The sequence below is a fragment of the Adiantum capillus-veneris genome, chromosome 8 (assembly GCF_014529385.1).
Source record: "Adiantum capillus-veneris isolate H3 chromosome 8, ASM1452938v2, whole genome shotgun sequence".
Lineage (NCBI taxonomy): Eukaryota > Viridiplantae > Streptophyta > Polypodiopsida > Polypodiales > Pteridaceae > Adiantum > Adiantum capillus-veneris.
The window spans coordinates 7,420,807-7,442,472 of NC_140938.1; the positions used below are offsets into that span (position 1 = coordinate 7,420,807).

The 21,666-nt window shown below is 43.8% G+C and overlaps 1 protein-coding gene across 3 annotated transcripts in view; it reads left to right on the plus strand.

Annotated features, from left to right (window-relative positions):
* LOC147451629 (methionine aminopeptidase 1D, chloroplastic/mitochondrial-like) overlaps nt 1-21,443 on the plus strand; it is a 66,326-nt gene extending 44,883 nt beyond the window's left edge. The window contains exons 7-11 of one of the 3 annotated variants that reach the window (XM_086517530.1): nt 17,845-17,924; nt 20,184-20,329; nt 20,711-20,847; nt 20,931-21,023; nt 21,113-21,443. In XM_086517530.1, coding sequence (XP_086373656.1) covers nt 17,845-17,924; nt 20,184-20,329; nt 20,711-20,847; nt 20,931-21,023; nt 21,113-21,190 — 534 coding nt within the window. In that variant the 3' untranslated portion in view covers nt 21,191-21,443. Of the gene's footprint in view, nt 1-17,844; nt 17,925-20,183; nt 20,330-20,710; nt 21,045-21,112 lie in introns of those variants that run through there. The other 2 variants (XR_015188801.1, XM_086517529.1) reach the window with 2 other exon arrangements.
* The last annotated feature ends 223 nt before the right edge of the window (nt 21,444-21,666 follow it).

Genomic DNA, 21,666 nt, shown 5'->3' on the forward strand with positions numbered 1-21,666 from the left:
TTTCAGCTTTTGGGACAGTTTTTGGGCTCTGCTTTTAGCACCCCTTGTAATCTTTAAATATGTCAGCAGGCCTCACACAACTCATAGCATCTGGACGTAGAGTTTGAGTGTGAGCGCCTGCCCGCACTCTTGTACTTTGAACACAGATTAATACAAAAAGAAATACCGAAAGGGGCGCTAGTCTTTGGGGCCAATATCTCTAGGCACGGAACTCCACCGGGCCAGTGTCGAATCAACTGTGAACTGTTTGAAGTGATTATTTATGGGGTCTTGGTAGATTCTCGACTTGGAGTGTCCAAGTCTGCTACATTTAATATTATAGCACAGTGGGTCAGACGATCGGCATCCATATGTTAAAGACGATCGGCATCCATCTTTACATATGGACAGAAGAGGGTAGAGTATATAGACATGTACACTTATGCCCAACTTTCTCTATGAGGTGAACAACACAGAGACTAGATTGACTAGGGCATATGCAGCTTTGGGAGGACTTGATAGGATGTGCTCACAGGTTCAGTTCCAGGAACCTCGCACCAAGCTATGGCTATTTGATACTTTGGTTGCCTCAACCGTGCTTTATGGAGTACAAATATAGAGACCTTCGTTGGATCATGAGAGCCGCCAACATGGGTGCGCTGATGGATGCCAAGGCATGAAGATGCCACTTCTCTCTATGATATCTAGGATGATCAGGGCTAAGGCCACAATTCCACATGAGATTATTAGAGCAGAGGTGGCCGCACCCCCACTAGTCGTAGAGGCGCTCACGAGATCAGTATCTTTCTTACATAGCCTATGCGAGCTACCATGGGAGCGTTACGCTCGGCTTGCTCTGGAGTCCTCTCAAAAGCTCATAGCTTAGGGAGACACATCATGTGGGTATGCACATATGGCATCATGGTTTGAGTTACATGGTTTCTCTATGGATAGGCTTCCTCCTTTTCAGTATTCCTTGGAATCTGGATGCCCCGTCCCTCTCTTTGACACACACGGAGATTAGTAGAGTTACACGGATGGATATATTCCAGCTTGACTAGCCGACGTAGGAGCTTGGTACGAAGATGGATTTCTATAGAGAGCATCTTCTACAGCTCATGGAGGATGGATTTATGACTAGACCAGCTTACATGGATTCCCACTTGTCACATGGATTATGGTGTGCTATTGGACAGATCCGCAAATCATCTCACCAGCTGGAGATTGAGAGAGGCAGATTTAGAGGCATCCCAGCGGAGGACAGATTCTGTCAGCTATGTTAGAGAGAGCCAGAGACAAATCTTCATTACATATACCAGTGTACAGCCTACTATGAGATACCTGGTTGCTTCCATTACCTCTTCAGAGAGGGGTTTGGGCCTCTATCTAGAGTCATGCGATTCTACGACGAGAGATGCCTTGGTCTACATTTGATGGAGATACGACATCGAGCAGGGCTCCCGAGAGAGAGAGAGAGAGAGAGAGAGAGAGAGAGAGAGAGAGAGAGAGAGAGAGAGAGAGAGAGAGAGAGAGAGAGAGAGAGAGAGCGCTAGCTACATTTGGAGAGACATACCCAGAGTTAGATCATAGATTTTTGGGAAAATTACCAAAATACCCCTCTAATTTGTGGAAATTCCCAAAGTATTCCTATAATTTGTTTGTTTGTTTTTTTTTTTTTGGAAAAAGTCAGGGCTGTATATTACTGAGTACAATATAATCCCCAGCGGATGCCAAAATAGCCTATCACGTGGGGTGTACAAGCTGAATGTAAGGAGGAGAGCCACTATAGTGACAACTTGATTAGAACAATCTCACGGTGGTCGGTGTGATGAGTGGAGGAGAAACCACCGAGGAGGGGCATAATGCCACGTAATCTGGCCACCTGTAAGTGTGAAGAAGAGTGGGGATCGAGCCCAACGCTGAAGGAAGGCAAATCGGCGTGCCTCGGCTGCTCGGGATGTACCTGAGGATGAATCCCACTGCCAAATCAGGGTATGAATGATGTCCAGCCAAATGGAGCCAAATGGCAGTGAGAGTATCCTGAAGGAGCTGTGGAGCCGCACTCAGAATGTGGAGACAACGAGCTCTCCAAACGTTCCATAGTGTAATACTAGTGATGACTGAAAAAACTTCATCACGTGTCTGAGAATCCCCCTGCCAAGCAATTTGTGGTAGCATAGCCAAAGTACCTCGCCGATAACCAGTCGATGTGAGCATAAAGGCTGGATCTGTGTCTGAGCCCTTGTAGAAAAGATGGGGGCCGGGCATCGGCATCAACCATGAGACAGATCCCCAAGTAAGAAATCCATGCTGAACACCTGCTCTGCTAAGTAGAAAGCAAACTGCAAGCCACAGTACATGGGAAGCTGAGCATGACCAAAGACAGTGTGCAGGTGACTCAAGTAGTTGCAAAGGACAGTGAGTACATAACGGATCATGACCCATAGTCGCTAGCCAAGTCCCAACTGGAAGTCCCGCATGTGCAATCATCCACATGAAAAAAGAATACGACGAGCCGCATGTAAATCCCAGATGGTGGACCAAAACTACTGCAGATAGGCATGGGAGAGTGTCACAAACGGGAGTGCATAGCAATATAAAATACATTTGGATAAATAGAATTTATCACTTATTACTGAAGCCAAAGGATATAGAGAGAAATAGATAGAGAGAGAGAGAGAGTGAGAAGATCGACACAGTACTGGGGACCGGAAGATGGGCTGGTCCCCCCCCTTAAAGAGAATTCTTTATTTGGGAGAATCTTTTTACAAGCACAAGAACCGGAGAAAACCCCTCCGTTCTAATTCTCTGACTCGATGGTCATTCCTTCCCGTAAGGGAAATCCGAGAGAGGAGCTCTCAATTCTTTTTCCGTCTGTACTTGGAGTTGAGACTCCGCATACAATTTCCAAATTCCGTTCCCGGAATTCCCAAGTGTAGGCCGAAGCCTTCTCGCTTCTCCTTCGCGATGAAGTACCTACAAACACACACGCAAAGACGCGACAACAATTCGTATGGCGAATCCACAATAGATACCTGTCACTCTTGCGCGGGAAAAGCGACTTCCGTGCTTCGTAGTCTCGCGATCTCTTGCGTTATCTGGCGGCAGTTCCTTGCTGACGTTGGTAACTTCCTTTCAGTGAGGGCATGTGGTGCTTTTATAGCTCCTTCGCCACGGCACGAATAGCTGCTCGCGTAGAGATCGCGACCGTTTTTTTTTTTTTTTCCCCAGATTTTTTTTTTCAAAATTTTTTTTTGTTGTTCTGCCAAAAAAAGAGAAAGAGAAAACGCTGGCCGATCTGTTGCCTTATTTATCAGATGGCTGCCCACTTATTAAATGGGCAACCGGCGTATTTTAAAAATAGTTTGAATCTGCCCAAAAACTCAATAAAACCTTATAAGTTAAAAACAATGCTTTCACAGCACTTCCCAGGCGTCCTTGGATGCAACCACATGCACAAATGCAATGCAGACATAGATTCCTCGCGGGAAAGCGTTTGCTCTTTCGGAAAACTCGTTCAATTTTTCTGCTTTTTAAGAAAAGCTTCTCAGAACCCATCTTTATTCTTGTGCTTGCGTCTTTACGCGTATTCCTCTTTTCCAGTTCGGATTTCCTTTTGACTATGGATATCCCCTTTCCGATGCACCCGTCACCCACCTTGTGACGCATCAGGAATACCCATCACCTAGTCCTTTCCTACCGAACTTACGGTACAATCCCCTTTACGATGCTCTATGTCACCCATCCTATGACGCATCAGCGATGTCCATTCCCGGATGGTCGGATACTTCTTCCCGATGCTCCCTGTCACCCATCCGATGTGATGCATCAGAAGTACCCGTTCCTGGTGGCCTTATAGATATTCCCGTTCACAATGCTCCCGTCATTACTTTGAATGACGCACTAGGAATACTCTGTACTCGGATGTCTCCAGTGAGAAAAACCCTCTCACTTAAAATTCCAATAATTCATTTAGAATTATTTTCTTGGTGTTCCAAGCGAGAAAACCCTCTCACTTACAAATCCAATAATTCATTTTGAATTATTTTCCTGTTTGATAAAGCCAATTTAGCAACATCCCTCTCACTTATAAAAAGTTGTCCTCAATTGTAGAGGTCCAACTAAACTGCTGGGGAGAAACTGGAAAAAAATTCCAAATCTTGCTCAATGGTGAGTTGAGCTGGTCCTTTCTCAAAAGAGAACTTAAAAATTAAACTAAACATAAATTCAATAATTCAATACTTACCTTACTGATTCATGTCCTTCCTCTAGTACCTCGAGGATATCCTTCACCAATCATCAAACTAACGAGCCATGTAAGAACTCATCATTCACGTCTTTTCAACAGATCGGAAGTTTTCCTTATCCGAGAATCTGTTAGCTCAATTCCACCTTCTCAATCCCGAGAAGAATAATCCTCCTAGAAATCAATCTAGGTCTTTGCCCTTGCACATAACCTTGCGCAAAAAGGCGCTCAAGAGAGTATAACAAACTCTCGTTCAGTTCCTTGGCATAGGTCTGCATCTTCGTGTGTTATCCATGTACTCAAAGGTGTACATAATTCTTAAGCTGTGTTAGAGTTTTAGTGAACCTGGGAAATTACCTTCCCTTTGTAAGATCCTTAGAGCGAAGACGCACAACCTGACGATCCCTTGGCTCGATCTTAGAGCAAAACCCGCTCATTAAATAAACTAGGATTTCAATCCTTGGATTCCTCGAGCACAGGCCGTAGTCGTCACTTTTTCCTTCCCTTGTAAAGAGAGTGTTCAGTCACTTGTGCGAAAAGCACTACCATGTCTTCCCTGACCGGGTAGGGGGTGTTGGTTCATAAGCTTAGTGAAAGCTTTTCTTGGTTGAAAGCTCGGAATGGTTCCTTCCTTTTTTCCGTCCTACCCGCAATAGCAGGTAGTTTGTTTGTGAACTACCGGATACGAGATCAATAGTTGACCTTCCGGATGGTTGAGCACACCAATTCATCTCTGAAAACAATGTTTCAAATTGATCCTACTCTCATAAATACTTGAGAGTGATTGTCCTGGTTAGACACATGCATATCTCGTGGCATAAAAGCAATACGCATTTTATGAGTTCCTCAAAGATTTAACTTTGATCAAAACCTGCTCTCTCACTTAAAGTTTGAGGGTCAAAAACTCAGGAGTTAGATTGAATTCTTACTCCAAACTTTCTGTGTTCAATGTTTCCCGTCCCACTACGGGGATTGGATTCTATGTACACTAAGGTGTACACTTTCAGCTTTGTATTGCTGACTCCACCATCTGCTGCAAAGTATCTTGCAGATGCATTTACAAAATTCGGGTAAAAGTCCTTCGTTAAATTTGTTCATTTTTCCTTTCTCAGAGAGGATCAAGAATGGAGCTACCTTGGCAAGAGTGAACCACTACTTGCTTTGACTTGCTTGTGTTCCTATTGGGCAAACCAATCCCAATCTTCTTGGATGCCTTCCTCAAAGCGTAGAGGAAAAATATTTGTCCGAAAATTCAGCCTTGAATTGAATCCAAGTATTGTTGTTAGTTCCTTGCAAAGCTTTGGTATACCACCAAGTACTTGCAATCCCCTTGAGGTGTTTGGTCACATGCCTCACCTTCGACGCTTCTCAGAAATTGCCGTCTGCAAAGGCAACTTCATACTGTCGAATGAAAGCCGTAGCTTTTGGAACATCTTCCCTTCCCGTCAAAAGTATCAAACTTGACTGGAGTGTTCCTAGGTCTAGACACCTTCTTCTTATCCTTCCCGAAATGACGGGATTTCTTGGCTATGGTTCTGGATTGATGTTCATGGATATCTTTTGGGTTCTGAAGTATCTGGAGCATTCCACTCCTCAGATTCTCTAGGTTCTTGAGCATCATGCTCTTGTCACCTTCGCAGAGAATCCCAAGTCTTGTGTCGACTTCTTGCAGAGAGAAATTTTTTTTCCAACTCTGCGAGCTTTTCCTGCAGGACTTAGGTTTCTGCCTGCTTGCTTCTCTCTTGGCTTGTCATGGCTTCTTCCCGTATCTTCCCAGAGTCGTCCTCCTTTACAGAGAAAGAGAGGAGACCATGCTCTGATACCACTGTCACAAACGGGAGCGCATAGCAATATAAAATACATTCGGATAAATAGAATTTATCACCTATTACTGAAGCCAAAGGATATAGAGAGAAATAGAGAGAGAGAGAGAGAGAGAGAGAGAGAGAGAGAGAGAGAGAGAGAGAGAGAGAGAGAGAGAGTGAGAAGATTGACACAGTACTGGGGACCAGAAGATGGGCTGGTCCCCCCCCTTAAAGAGAATTCTTTATTTGGGAGAATCTTTTTACAAGCACAAGAACCGGAGAAAACCCCTCCGTTCTAATTCTCTGATTCGAAGGGGGGGGACCAGAAGATGGGTTGGTCCCCCCCCTTAAAGAGAATTCTTTATTGGGAGAATCTTTTTACAAGCACAAGAACCGGAGAAAACCCCTCCGTTCTAATTCTCTGATTCGATGGTCGTTCCTTCTCGTAAGGAAAATCCGAGAGACGAGCTCTCAATCCTTTTTCCGTCTGTACTCGGAGTTGAGACTCCGCAGACAATTTCCGAATTCCGTTCCCGCGGGAACGGAATTCCCAAGCGTAGGCCGAAGCCTTCTCGCTTCTCCTTCACGATGAAGTATCTGCAAACACACGCAAACACGCGACAACAATTCGTATGGCGAATCCACAATAGATACCTGTCGCTCTTGCGCGGGAAAAGCGACTTCCGTGCTTCGTAGTCTCGCGATCTCTTGCGTTATCTGGCGGCAGAGTCTTCTCTTGTTGACGTTGGTAACTTCCTTTCAGTGAGGGCATGTGGTGCTTTTATAGCTCCTTCGCCACGGCACGAATAGCTGCTCGCGTAGAGATCGCGACCGTTTTTTTTTTTTTCCCCAGAATTATTTTTTTCAATTTTTTTTTCCGCTGTTCTGCCAAAAAAAGAGAAAGAGAAAACGCTGGCCGATCTGTTGCCTTATTTATCGGATGGTTGCCCACTTATTAAATGGGCGGCCGGCGTATTTTAAAAATAGTCTGAATCTGCCCAAAAACTCAATAAAACCTTATAAGTTAAAAACAATGCTTTCACAGCACTTCCTAGGCGTCCCTAGATGCAACCACCTGCACAAATGCAATGCAGACATAGATTCCTCGCGGGAAAGCGTTTGCTCTTTCCGGAAAACTCGTTCAATTTTTCCGCTTTTTAAGAAAAGCTTCTCAGAACCCATCTTTATTCTTGTGCTTGCATCTTTACGCGTATTCCTCTTTTCCAGTTCGGATTTCCTTTCGACTATGGATATCCCCTTTCCGATGCACCCGTCACCCACCTTGTGACGCATCAGGAATACCCATCACCTAGTCCTTTCCTACCGAACTTACGATACAATCCCCTTCACGATGCTCTATGTCACCCATCCTATGACGCATTAGAGATGTCCGTTCCCGGATGGTCGGATACTTCTTCCCGATGCTCCCTGTCACCCATCCGATGGACGCATCAGAAGTACCCGTTCCTGGTGGCCTTACAGATATTCCCGTTCACAATGCTCCCGTCATTACTTTGAATGACGCACTAGGAATACTTTGTACTCGGATGTCTCCAATGAGAAAAACCCTCTCACTTAAAATTCCAATAATTCATTTAGAATTATTTTCTTGGTGTTCCAAGCAAGAATACCCTCTCACTTACAAATCCAAGAATTCATTTTGAATTATTTTCCTGTTTGATAAAGCCAATTTAGCAACAGAGAGGCCTGAATGTAACCAGAAACACATACGAGTGGGCTGCTCTGGCTGCTGTCTCATCAGTGCTAACCGTCCATTTCTGACAGTGTACTCAAAGAAGGATACTGGTGCACCGGTGGGGTCAGAGTGAGGCCAATGCCACTCGCCTGGGTCGCAATAAAGTTGAGATAGGGCACGACCCTCCCACACCCAAAGCCTCCAAAGTGCAGCATCGGCGGAAGCGAAACGAGGGTCAACACAACGACGCTTCTCGCTGGAGCCAACTACTGTGATGGCCTCCCATCGAGCTCCTGGAAGGGCAAGGTGCGGAGAGGTGGCATCATATGTCAATTTAGCATGAATCCCCTTAGACTGGTCAGTATCAACTGTGAATAGCCCTTCAAATTTTCCAAAATTCCCAAAATACCCCTGGTTGTGAGAGTAAATTTCTTGAAAAACAAAAAAACTTGTAGCTTTTCATAAGAAGAGTGATTGTCTACCATACAGGATGCTAAAACTAAACTTTGAGCTGGTTATGCAGGCTTTGGAGATGAATTCCTTCATTATTTTTAGACATAATTGCTTTTTTTTTGGGAGGTAATTTGCAAAAGTTACATGCTAAGCACTCAAAAACCGATCTCAATTGTCAAACAAGAATAAAGATTATAAAATCTTGAAGATCAACAAAAATAGATACAAGGGTATTTTGGGAATTTTTGAAGTTTGAGGGGTATATTGGGAATTTCCACAAATTAGAGGGGTATTTTGGTAATTTTCCCTAGGTTTTTTCATACCAGAGCATAGATGAGAGCAGCCAGATAGTGGAGATAGAGACCCTATTATCAATGGAGGTATAGTGAGTGTTCGATCAGCGGAGATTGGGAGATTCAGGAAATCCTGATGAGAGGCCGCTCTTCCGTACGAAAGAGACTATGAGAGCATATGAGACTTATCTTGGCAAGACACAAGAGCTTCTCTGTGCAGACCCTCTTTATGGAGGATATTGATACCATTCGGCAGAGACCCTTGCGAGCCTTTGATCTTTGACACCACCCTAGTTTATCATTTTCTTTATTTTTATTTTGTACACACACTTTTACTGTTTCACAGAGACTTTGTGTTAGATCCACCAGGATTGTGTCAGTTTGGTCTCATCGGTCATTTTGGCCTGTTGAAGACGTTAATATAACATTCCATTTTTTCATTTCATTTCATCTCTCTCTCTCTCTCTCTCTCACACACACACACACACACACACACACACACACACACACACACACACACACACACACACACGAGAGGAGATGGAACCCCAAAAAGCTATGACATCTGCTAATTCTAGAAACCAACAGATGCCTTGCATGCCAAGCCACAACCCCTGCGTTTGATCACGTTTTGATCTCAAAACATTATGTCCAGATCCTTAAAGAATTTTCCATATCATAATGGATATTTCTTGAGCTTCTGACATCTTTATGCCCATTCCCCTATTCAACACTGGCTTCTTGGACAACGAAAATGCCGTCTCAAGGTCACTTTTCGGTTATTTTATTCTTAGAGAAATCCGTCAAAACCCTTCAAAACCAAATCTTAGCTGCATGTGAATTTTGTAAGGCTCCTTTAATAGTCTAGCCCTAGTCTTAACATTCCCTCTTACTCCGTAACTTATTTCAGGTCAAATATATGTTCTCTCTTTGAGTTAGAGATTCAAAATTACTTGCCTAGCATTATATTTTCATTTTGATCAATCTAAAATACCTATAAGTGATCGAAATGATTTTATATATTTTTAGAGTAAGTTAGGCTTATCAAAGTTTATATTTGGTGACAATAAAGGTGAGATATTGCATTGGATCTACTAATTGCACTAAACACTTTCTCAAAATAGTTGCCTATACTATTTGCTGCTTGAGAGAACATACTTACGGCTAGCGTGTTTTCTAAACTAATTGCTGTACACCATTCTACAATGGTATGCAACATTTATTATTGTTATTTTTTGACAAAAAGATCCTTCCATTAGTTAAAAAACTTGCTCAATGGGCTACAAACTTCCCTTACTAGAGAGGGCACATCAAAATGTGGGGAGACTCTCCCAATGAAAAAACAAGATATGTACAATGATGGCTAAATCAACATATGGGAGGAAGAAATAACCACATTGGTGGGCGAAACTGCCATGCGGGTGCCCCATGAGCTGGGTGAAGTAGGGCCTTGGTTGCCAAAGTCTCAAGAAGGCCTCAGGCACTCCCGCATGCGGTCGGAGCTGCCTTGAAGCCTCTCAAACTGTCCCGTGTATGGATCAACTCCAATCAGATTCAATGTCACGTACAATCTCCATTGGTGGGACAGATCGAGCCTCGAAAATGCGGAAACATCAGGCTCTCCAAATGAACCAAAGTGTAAGATTGTAGATGAGCTCCCAACAACTCTGTCTATCTCTTCTCCACTCCCGAGGTACAAGCTCTATGGCGGGCTGAAGTCTAGGCCGTCCCTCCTGGACCACAATCATCTTGATGACTAAAGCCATCTCGAAAGAAAGTGTTGGGCATGTGGGGGTAGACAAAGCTGCAGCACCCCAACTGTACTTGCTAGCTGTCAAATGTATATGCATCAATCGAAGGATCTAAAGCCAAACTTGCTGTTCCATGGAGCAATCCCACAGATAGTGGTATTGTGTCTCAAGTGTGTGGCCACTACATACCTATGTGTGGCCACTGTGCACCGACCGACTCCCAACTGCAGTAGCCACTGGAAGATAGTGACTCTCTTCGACTATTTGCTGTCCCACATGCCTTCCCAGAAATCTTCTCAAGAACTCAGTTATGAGACCCTTTTGCCAATGTTCCATTGCAACAGTAGGAGCGTCTCTCCGCGCTGTTAGTATTTGACATCCCAGCTGTGCTGTATATGAAAAAAAAGGAGTCCCTAGGTGATCGGCTGGAGTAAAAGGATCTCGCCAAAACCATTCCCCCATGTCCCACTACATTCGCACCCGGAGGCTGCTCTCCAAGGTCCATAACTGCGAGTGTGGCAGTGTCCCGATTCAAGAGCTGACGCCTCCCATTGATGCCCACTACTCGAATTCGCTGAAAGCAACACTCGGCCACCTTTGGTGTCTCAGTAGTGACTATGGAGGCGGCCGTCTCTGTGTTACTCAAAGAACTTGCAAAACCTTGCATCTGAGCAAGCCCGAACTGCAATGAGTACCTCCAATCGAATAAAAGTCCCAATCTAGCAAGGCTACTTTCGGTGAGTTGAAATTAAAGATGGGGGCAAGCAACTGATAGGTGAGGGCTCCTTAGGCAAGGGCAAGGTGATAAGGGTGACTGGCTTGGCAGGGCAAGGGGGTTGGGTAAGGGGTTATGAGGGCGAGAGGGTGAGGGTAAGCGAGATGGGGATGGGCGAAGGTGAGAGGGTTGGGAGGTCAAGGGCAAGTTAGGGGGGTGGGCGAGGCAAGGATAGAGGGAGGCACGAGGGCGAGATGTGGGGGCGCGATGGTGGGAGGGGTGAGGACGGGGGTAGGGAAGGGAGATAGGGGTGAACGAGACGAGGAGGGGGTTGGGCTAGGGTTCTGGGTTAGGGTGAGAGAATGGGAGAGGACAAGTGAGATGGTATGCATGGGCTATATCTGCACAATACTAGTAAGCTTGCTATGGAAAAATCTACAAATCCACATTCGACGCAATTTCAAGATGCCATGGCCCATTACATAGAACTGCGAGTGGGAACCCAACGATTGAACATTACCGGGTGTATTCATGCCATGTGCGCACAACAATGGATGCCTTGTTTTTTTTATGTACATGTTTTCATGTATAATTGATAATGTAAGGTGCAACGGAAGTGAATGTTGTTATTGCTCAAGATGAGTGCTCCGAACTGTGCTCAAGGGTTCCTTTTACTTACAGAAGGGAGAGCCTTCCGCTCTTCTAAGAGAGAGAGTGCAATGATCACAACAAAGTGAATGCTACTGTGAATGAAAGTGCTGAGACTGAGAGAGAAAAAGAGAGAAGACAATACGACACCAGACGGTTCTCAAACCCTCCTCCAAGGGCCCCCCTCTCTATGACGAGAGGTCTATGCTATAGATTGCACAAATTTGGTACAACGGTCTAGATGCATTGGACTTGCCGACGATGTCGACGACTATGATGACGATGGGCTGAAATTTGAAAATGAAAGGACTGATCTGCTGAATTCTGAAACGCTGGCTGATTTAGTAAACGCTGGCTGAATTCGGCGACGCAGCGAGGATCTGCTACAGAGGTTGAGATCTGCGAGGCTGAGGGCTGATCTGCAGGTGTAGAGGGCTGAAAACTGAAAATGCTAGTTTCTTAGCAATTTGCCCTACCTACTTTTCCAACAAAAGCCACTTATTAATAAGGGAAAATTACCAAAATACCCCTCTAATTTGAGGAAATTCCCAAAATACCCCTCAAGTTTCAAAAATTCCCAAAATACCCCTGGTTGTGAGAGTAAATTTCTCGAAAAATAAATTTTTTTGTAGGACTTCACAAGAAGAGTGATTGTCTATTGTACAAGATGCTAAAACTACAATTTGAGTTGGTTCCGTAGGCTTTGGAGATGAATTGCTTCATTATTTTTAGACATAATTGCCTTTTTTGCGATGGTAATTGGTGACAGATTACATGCTGAGCACTCACAAACATATCTCATTTGTCAAAAACGAATGAAGATTAGAAAATCTTGAACAATCCAACCAAAATAGATACAAGGGTATTTTGGGAATTATTGAAATTTGAGGGTATTTTGGGAATTTCCTCAAATTAGAGGGGTATTTTGGTAATTTTCCCTATTAATAAATAAATGAAAAATGTGTATTTTGGAAAAAAAGGTTCTATGCTCTGTAAAATGCTCATGATGGGTACTGAATGTCATGCTAATGATCATGCTGTGTGCAATCAGACGATATGCAACTAATCTAAGTTCCTGGACATGCACGGCCTGTGCACAGACTCACAAAGGTGCCAGAACACTTCCTAGGCTAACCTGAACCTTGGACCTGAGATAGCTTGTCCACATGCACATAGGGTTAGATGTGCATGTGACATCCCCTCCTTTTTAAAGTGAGGTACTGGTACCGAGCTGCATGGCTTCCTTGTAGTCTGCCAACAACTCTGGATAATCTCTAAAAAATTCTTCATCGACCCACACTGCCTCGTGGGTTCCCCGATCCTTGAACTTCAAAAAGTACTCTTGCACTTGCTTCTTTGAACCATGGCGAAACCGATGCAACAAGACTTGCTTCGGTTCCATGACTTCGACTTCATGTATGATTTCTGGTTCTTCTTCTTTGGAAATGTCCTTTGGAGGTGTACCCTAAAACACTTTCAACCAAGAAACATGGAAAACATTGTGCATGGACCATGAGTTAGGCAATTGCAATTTCATAGAAACCTCATTGATCTTTTTAATGACAGGAAATGGACCATACATTGTGGAAGACAACTTAGGACACTTCTTTTTGACTTGCTTAAGACGTTGCTTCATGATTCTCAAATAGACCCAATCTTCTTTCTTGATAGTAACATCCTGACGATGCTTGTTAGCTTGCCGTGAATAAGACTCCTGAGCCTTGCTTAGCCGAAGCTTCACACTCTTGAGTAATCTCATCCAATGACCGACTTTCAACATTGGCATCAGGCAATGGACTGACTGATCGAGTCAAAAGAGACTCGAGGCGGTGCGTTGCACCTCTTGTTGTAGCATCATGTCCATCATCGACTTGACTAAAGCCTCCATAGGATTTGGTGCAATCCGTGGCGTAGATGGGATGGGGGAGGATCGGGGAACAATCCTCTTGGTGTAGAAACTTCTTCTCCAACTCCACTCTCATCACCTTCATGCAAAGTATCCATTCCGCTTCGGGTGATGACCATACACTGAGATCTTGGTTACTTGGGTTTTTGAGGGACTCGGGTTCTTGAGATTCTTGAGTTCTTAGCTTGCAATCAGTGTTTGAGAAGGCTTTTCTCTTACTTGAGCTCGATGCTTCCCTGCGGGCGCACCCCTTGGCGGCCTTGCGCTCACACCAAGGTTGCTTTTTCCCACCTTACATCGATTGGCCAGCCGCTAAGTGCACGGTCCGCTCTCAATGAGTGAAAAGAGGAACAAGGGGAGGCTGGACAAGCCCTTCTTTCTTGGGTTACTTGCCACTCTTCAAAAACACGATTAGGAATCGACACGCCCAAGTGGACTTGGGCTACGTGCAACCGCAACAAGCAAAATAATTTCTTGTGGTTCTTTCCTTGAGTGATACAGAACACTGCTAAGAAGCTCTGATACCAATGTAAGGTGCAGCGGAAGTGAATGTTGTTATTGCTCAAGGTGAGTGCTCCGAACTGTGCTCACGGGTTCCTTTTACTTATGGAAGGGAGAGCCTTTTGTTCTTCTTAGAGAGAGAGTGCAATGATCACAACAAAGTGAATGCTACTGTGAATGAAAGTGCTGAGAGAGAGAGAGAGAGAGAGAGAGAGAGAGAGAGAGAGAGAGAGAGAGAGAGAAAAGAATACGACACCGGACGGTTCTCAAACCCTCCTCCAAGGGCCCCCCTCTCTATGGCGAGAGTCTATGCTATAGATTGCACATCTGGTACAATGGTCTAGATGCAATGGACTTGCTGACGATGTCGACGACTATGATGACGAGGACGAGGACGAGGACGGGCTGAAACTAAAAATGAAAGGACTGATCTGCTGAATTCTGAAGCGCTGGCTGATTTGGAAAACACTGGCTGAATTCGGCCACACATCGAGGATCTGCTACAGAGGTTGAGATCTGCGAGGCTAAGGGCTGATCTGCAGGTATAGAGGGCTAAAAACCGGAATGCTGAAAACTGAAAACGTTAGGTCTAATCTGCAAGTTGGAAAACGCTAGGGCTGATCTGCTGAGTTGCAAAAACGCTAGGCTGATCTGCAAGTTGGAAAACACCTGGCTAATCTGCAAGTGCAAAAATGTTGGGTATTTAAGGCTGAAAACGCTGATGGTTTCCTACTGGTCTTGCTGAGAAGATGCACTGCAAGTTGCCTGAGCTCCTTCTGCTACTTCTTCTGCTTGTACTGAGCGTCCAAAGGTTTTCTTTTATAGTTTTTTAGCAATTTGCCCTACCTACTTTTCCAACAAAAGTCCCTTATTAATAAAAAAAGTGAAAAATGTGTGTTTCGGAAATGTGTATTTTGGTCTATGCTCCGTAAAAAGCTCATGGTGGGTACTGAATGTCATGCTAATGATCATCCTGTGTACAATCAAAGGATATGCAACTAATCTAAGTGCATTGACATGCACGGCCTGCACACAGGCTCACAAAGGTGCCAGAACACTTCCTAGGCTAACCTGAACCCTAGACCTGAGATAGCTTGTCCACATGCACATAGGGTTAGATGTGCACGTGAGATAAATACGATGGAGATGGGAATTTGATTTTATTATGTGAAGAAAACATACCTATAGATAAAGGAAAGCAAATACTCAAGACAGTTCACAATCTCTCCAATCCCAGGTGAGTGCACAAAGAAGCAAAGAAGCCAGAGTTCTTAGAGGGGCCAGAAATTAGGACGAGTGCTGATGATATATCGTGTTTGAAAACATCAGGTTGAAAAGCTGACGTCCAAAAGCTGCCAGCGCAACATGCAGAAATCCGTACAATTCACCACGTCATCAGTGCAATTTGTGGGCGTCCGTATGCTGCCACGCCAACATGTTTTTACGCAATATTTGTGTGTGTGTGTGTGTTTTGGTCCAGCTTTATTTTTAATCTAGGGACTAGGGCCCCATCAGACGAGGTCCCCATAAGTTGGTGGAACTTCTTTCAATAAACTACCCTACTCGGTGACTCGCAAGGTTATGTAAGTTGGTGGGAACTCCTCCTCCTTTTGTAGCTTCTAGGATTTAGGCCCTCGGCCAAGATCTACAAGTCGGCTCATGTCTTCAGTGACTTGACACGTCAGCAATTTGTAACAGCTCACCCTCACGAATGGGAGCCTGTAGCTATTGTTGCATAGCTCCATACCTTAAGGACTAGTGTCCACATAGTTACTACCAACATGCATCCTAGCAAGGGTGCCTGGTCGATGATTGTCTGGCCTGTATTCCCAACATAGGGATCTAGGGCCCTCGTTGAGAGATTTTGTAACCTAAGGCATGAGTCCCACTAGCTGACATATGCAATAGCTTACAAATCCCTAGGGCCCTCATTTATAGATTTTTGTACCTAAGGCATGTGTCACACTAGCTGGACATACTCTATCTTGCACCAAAATGGCTAGCTTAGTCAAAGAATTTTTTTGGATGCATATAGAGGATGGCTTCATGAAGAGGTTGAGGTACATGGACATGCACATGCTACGTAGCATGAGGGTGGCAATTGGACATCTCAAGTTGTCATCACATTCACTTGATTTTGAGGGTAGACAAGCATGAGGCATCCCCCAATTATCCAAGCTATGCAGATTGTGTGAACAGTTTGTAGAGAGTGAGGCACACTTTGTATGCGTCTATTGTAGAAACATGCGAGCTACCGTCACACTCTTTAAATAGCTAGATACCTATCTAGAGTCTTCCGTGAGGACCCTTAAGTTGAGATGCCTTTCCTAGAGATACATTGACACAGGGAGGGGCATGCAAGTAGGCAGGACCATAGATCGGAGCAGACAGATGCTGCTTATGGAGTTTCGTTAGTTACCGTGATGATGAGATGACACAACATGGGTTTTCACACTCCGCCACAAAGAGGATGTTAGAGGATTGATGAGAATATTGTGAGCCCCTGGATATAGAGCCCTGTACAGGGGTTTGTTTTGTGTGTGTGTGTGTGTGTGTGCGTGTGCGCATGCTCGTGTGCGCATGCTCGTGTGTTTTTTTTTGGGGGGCGGGGCGGGAGTGGGGTGGGAGACGCAGGAGATATGGATACTACTCCAATGCCACATTCTTGAAGGGAGATGATGACTTCCTACTGATCACGGCACCATACTTTGGGCTTTGGTGATGCTGTTACTAGTGTTCAAGATCCTTATGCCCGCCTATTATAAACAGACAGAGCTGATGAGGATCATATCAAGCATGATGGATTTACCCTAGCATGTAGATTTACATTTGAGCTTCTGCATGGTATTGTCTGATATTTTAGTCCTTTTTGGTTTTAGTTGATGCCAATGTAATCTTTCTTTTGGTTCCGCCTGTGCCGCTCTGACATGGTATTATTACCCAAGTTTATTTGATCAGCCTCTTCTACTTTGTTTTCTGAAAGGAGCATGTGCAAATTTGTGTCTCATTCACGAAGACCTGCTCTGTACATCCTACTGCCCTTGTTTAAAAAAAAAAAGATTTTGTTTGGCTGGTGGATTTCTGGGTGTAGTGCCGCTAGTAATTCCATTTCTGAAATGTTTGGTGGCCGATGTTGGTAGTTATTGCTGCGTTTGCAGCAGGTACAGTACATCATTCTGCTGCAGAAAGGTCACTGACTTTGATACTCTCTAGGTTTTAGAGCCGTCTGCAGCTGTGTCTTGTGTCAGGAGTAGCATATACTTGTGTTTTTGTTTCTAATCTCATCTGTTACGCAATATTTCCAGCTTCAATTTTGCGTGAACAGTTGTACGGACCAACAAGGTAAATGGCAAATACATGGATCATAGGAGGCCATATATGCTCCCAGAAACAAGGCCTCAAGATTCTCAAGAGACTAAGCCGCAAAGAGTTCAGCAACCAATGCTTTAACCCCCAGCAACATTAAGAATAAAAAATGTGTTTCAAATTTTAACGTGTTTCAAATTTTGCAACATTTTTCAGAGTATTTACATGCTTATGAACGCATGCACTATTTATGTACAGATGCTGCATGTTGGAGAGACGAACATATAGAATGTTACACAAACTTACACATTCTTATGCATACGCTTGTGTACTTAGAAACACAAACACTCTTTGACGTGTTTAATGTTTGGACATAGATTGATTGTGATTTTTTTTGGGGAAATCTCAGCAGTTGACATCCATTTAAAGGGTCCAAAAGATGTGAAGGGGCACTTCTGTGAAGGGCAAAAATGAGACTACATTTATACTGACAGTTTTCGCCTCATGTATCTTCTCTCAACATTCAACTGTTTTCTTGGTGACAGGTAACTCGCACATGCTTGGAAAAAGCTATTGCAGTATGTGGCCCTGGTGTGGAGTTTAAGCAAATAGGAAAGACAATAAAGTAGGTGGCTTGTCAACCTTTACAAAAACTGTGCATGTTCTCGTCTTCAAAAGTTCAATCAAATTAAAGCTAGATACGCTGGAGATTTGTGAGTTTGTTCAGCTTTTGATTGGTACTTAATAGATAGCTTACCCCTTGAGCTTCTTCCTTGTTAAGGAACATACATGCAAATAAAATCACTCATTTTTTAAACTCCATTGACCGCATTGCTGTTACGAAGTTGAGGAGTAGAAAACAGTAACGTCCATTGAATAAAACATTTACAATATATTTACTCACTGTATAAGTACTATCAACTAAAGCTTGAAGCACCTGAAAACACCTAAGCAAGAAAGTTGCCTTTCTGAAAAATCTTGATGGAACGGTAGTTTTTGATGCATTGGCCATATGGCATACGGTAATAAACCTTACGGAAAACAAATGAATTTTCAAAGGGAGCTCTAATCTATGGTCATCCTATGATTGAGATTACATGCCACAGACTGTACAAGCATGAGAAAGATACTAGCTTATTATCCACGTTTAGGCAAGTGCAGTGAAATCAATGATAGAATTAGATGTATTTGGTCATAGGATTAGGCAGGCTCATAATTTCAGAGATAAGCCTCTACCTGTCTGGCTTTTTCCTGTAAGCTATACCTCCTGTACTTGCTTGCACATCCCTTAATTAAATCCCTGCCCTCACCATTTCCTGCAGCCTCTCCCCTTGTTTTGCCCTAGTGCTGTTGTCAGCAGACTTTTGCCCTTAGAGCTGCTGTCCCTCCGACATGCGGACTGCTATAACTAGGTAGGCATGAGTAGGCAGTTATAATTGTTTATGTGAGGCATTGCAAAGCGATCTATGGAGTGCTACGTGAGCATGTGCTTGGTATTTTTTATGTAGCACAACTTGTTGTTCTTCTCCAGCCATTCTTACTGCTGAAATGCTTCCAACCTAATTTTGAATAGCCCATAATCCTAATTTTGGCTTTCTAAAATGTATGAACTTAACTCTGATGGGGGACATTTGTTTGAAAGGGTAAGGGCTAATCATAATTTTTGTGTTACAAAGAAACATGAGCAGGTGTTTCAAGTACTACCCAAAACCACTGTCTTCTTGTGTTAAGTAGTAGCTGCTTTGCGGCATGACACTCCCTAAAATATATCGCCACCTTGTTGGGCCTTGCAAGTTGCCCTTGCCAACATGTTGGTATCACCGGTGTATGCTGCTTGTGGGTATTCTTTCTCCAATGTCTTGAATTGGCGACTCTGATGTCCAAAAGTGGCTGAATTAGGGCAGACTTGAGATCTACCGTGGTGCTGCAAAAACACAGAGGAACTTGCAGATCCGAAGCCTTCTTGTCCACTTCCTGGGTATAGACTATCTGCAATTCTTTCCCTCGTTTTCTGCTGCGTAGGGATGCTCTCCTGCCTCCAGAACTCAAGGAATTTGACCCTGCATTGGCTGCTCAAGTCACCCTCCCTTCTGGCTCTGTAACGGCTGTGGTAGATCTCAAAAACGCAGGGGAAAGTTGCTCCAGATTGAGGGTGATCATCCCTTACAGGGGTGGCTGGAAATGGCTGCTTCGGGCTGTGATTTGCTGCCCAATTAGATCGCCTAATGTGATTTGCTGCCCAATGTGATTTACTGGAAGTTTGAAAGATGTTAAGCCGCAAGCGAGTTGGCAACTTGGGTTGAATGTTTGGTATTGATTAGGATGGTGGTGTGTTTTTTCAATTTAGCTTTTCCCAAAGTTATATAATGCTCTTATATTTCTCCTCTTGAATGGATTGTTTTTAGGAGGATGATTTTTGAGAGCCCTGCATATTTGTTTTGTGGCAGCCATGGGGAGGCATTATATACTGCTCTGTTTGATGGGACGTGGCCAATATTTGACCATAATGAGCTGATCGGGTCTGTATGAGAGAAAGCAAGTTCTGAGTCGTGAAGCCTCCTGGGTAGCTTGTTAGAAGAGGGCATCTAGGACAGGGCTTATACAATGGCTGTCTTTGGTGCACAGATCCATAGCTCTCCCTTGAAGTAGTCGTTTTTTGGATAGTTTGAGGGGTATTTCTATCGTTTAGGGTGGAATGCTGTCAAGGACTCGGAGTTTCAAGGAGCTAGATTTCAATAGCTAGGAGTGGGTAAGCTATACTGTGTTCCATTTGTGACGCAAACAAAATTCCCTCCAGTTAAAGCCAGGATACATTCAGTACAAGGCATTCGGAGTTTCAAGAGAGGACTTTCTGTAATCAATTTTTCTACTGTCTTGTTTGCAGTGATCATGCAGATCAATTTGGGTATGGTGTGGTCCGCCATTTTGTTGGTCACGGTGTTGGGAAAGTTTTTCATTCTGCCCCAACAGTTTTACATTATCGCAACAATGATGGAACGCGAATGGTGGTTGGACAAACCTTCACCATAGGTACACAGTTATCTTGCAATCATTCATGATAGAAACTTAGAACATAGTGAATGTATGCAGTGTGTGTCTGCGAGCGTGCCTGCACGGCACAAGCTCTACACATGGTTTGCACATGGGCTTTGCCTACAAAGGATGATGATGTGTGGAGAGTGTTCACACCCATACAAGGTGCAACAAAGCATTGGAGCATGTTCTGATAGCCAGTTCTGTACCCACTCACTATAGAGCATGATGGAATTAGTGGCAAAATGATGATTTTAACTTTTATTTTTAAGGGAATCCAGGCTAGGTATTTTACTTTTTCTCATTGATAGATTATGAATCCATTCAGTTGGAAAGCGGTGAAGGCACTGGGTAATCTTATTTGATGTGGGGTTTCAGAGCCTATGTTGACAATGGGGAGCATTGAGGATGAGACATGGGATGACAACTGGACTGTTGTCACCGCAGACGGCAGTCTTTCCGCTCAATTTGAGCACACACTCCTTATCACTGACAAAGGAGTGGACATTTTGACTGTTGCTTGATTTCGATCACCTCATTGATATTGCAGCTTAAGTGGGAGATTAATTATTTATAGCATTTTTTCCGATGCCGTAAGAACGCATCAAAGCTTGAAAGACTCGAGGGATTGGTAAAAGATGTATTGTATAGCTGTAAGAGCGCATCAAAGCTTGAAAGACTTCAGGGATTGGTAAAAGATGTATTTATAGCCCTTTCTTTTGTGATTTTGGTGTAAAAATGTTGTGAAAGGTGAGTGATTGTTCTTCTAAATTGTGCCAGTTCGCAAATGACATGCATGGAGGTGAGCTTTCTTTGGTCAGAAGCAGATGTGCCCCCAGCAGGATACACATTGTTTAAAAGGAGAGGTCCACGAGGGCATAGCGAGCCCCTTCAAAAAAGTACTTGAACTTGAAATACGGCTTCTGTTAAAACCAACAATGCTGCCTTTTGCCATGGAATTTGAATGTGAGCTAGAGAAGCAAGCCATGTGTGTGATAGAGCAGCTCCTTAATACTCACTATCTAATGTATTGCATGGAAGCATAAGTGGATAATGCAACTCTTGCCTCTATGGTTGTGTGCATGATCTAAGAAAACCCAATTTGATTTCATTTTAGAGGTTGAAATTTATTTTAGTTCGACAAATCGAGTAAATAAGCGTTTCAAGTTCAAATCTGTCTAGGGCAATTAGAAAGCATATAAATAAATGACTTGTGTGAAGTCTAATTCTTGCTTAGAGCTTGGTCTTGTGTGGTTTTTTAAATTAACTATGAATGGAGTGAAGTTTCAATGCAATCGAGGGGTCTCTCATGTCTTAGGCTATGAATACCAATG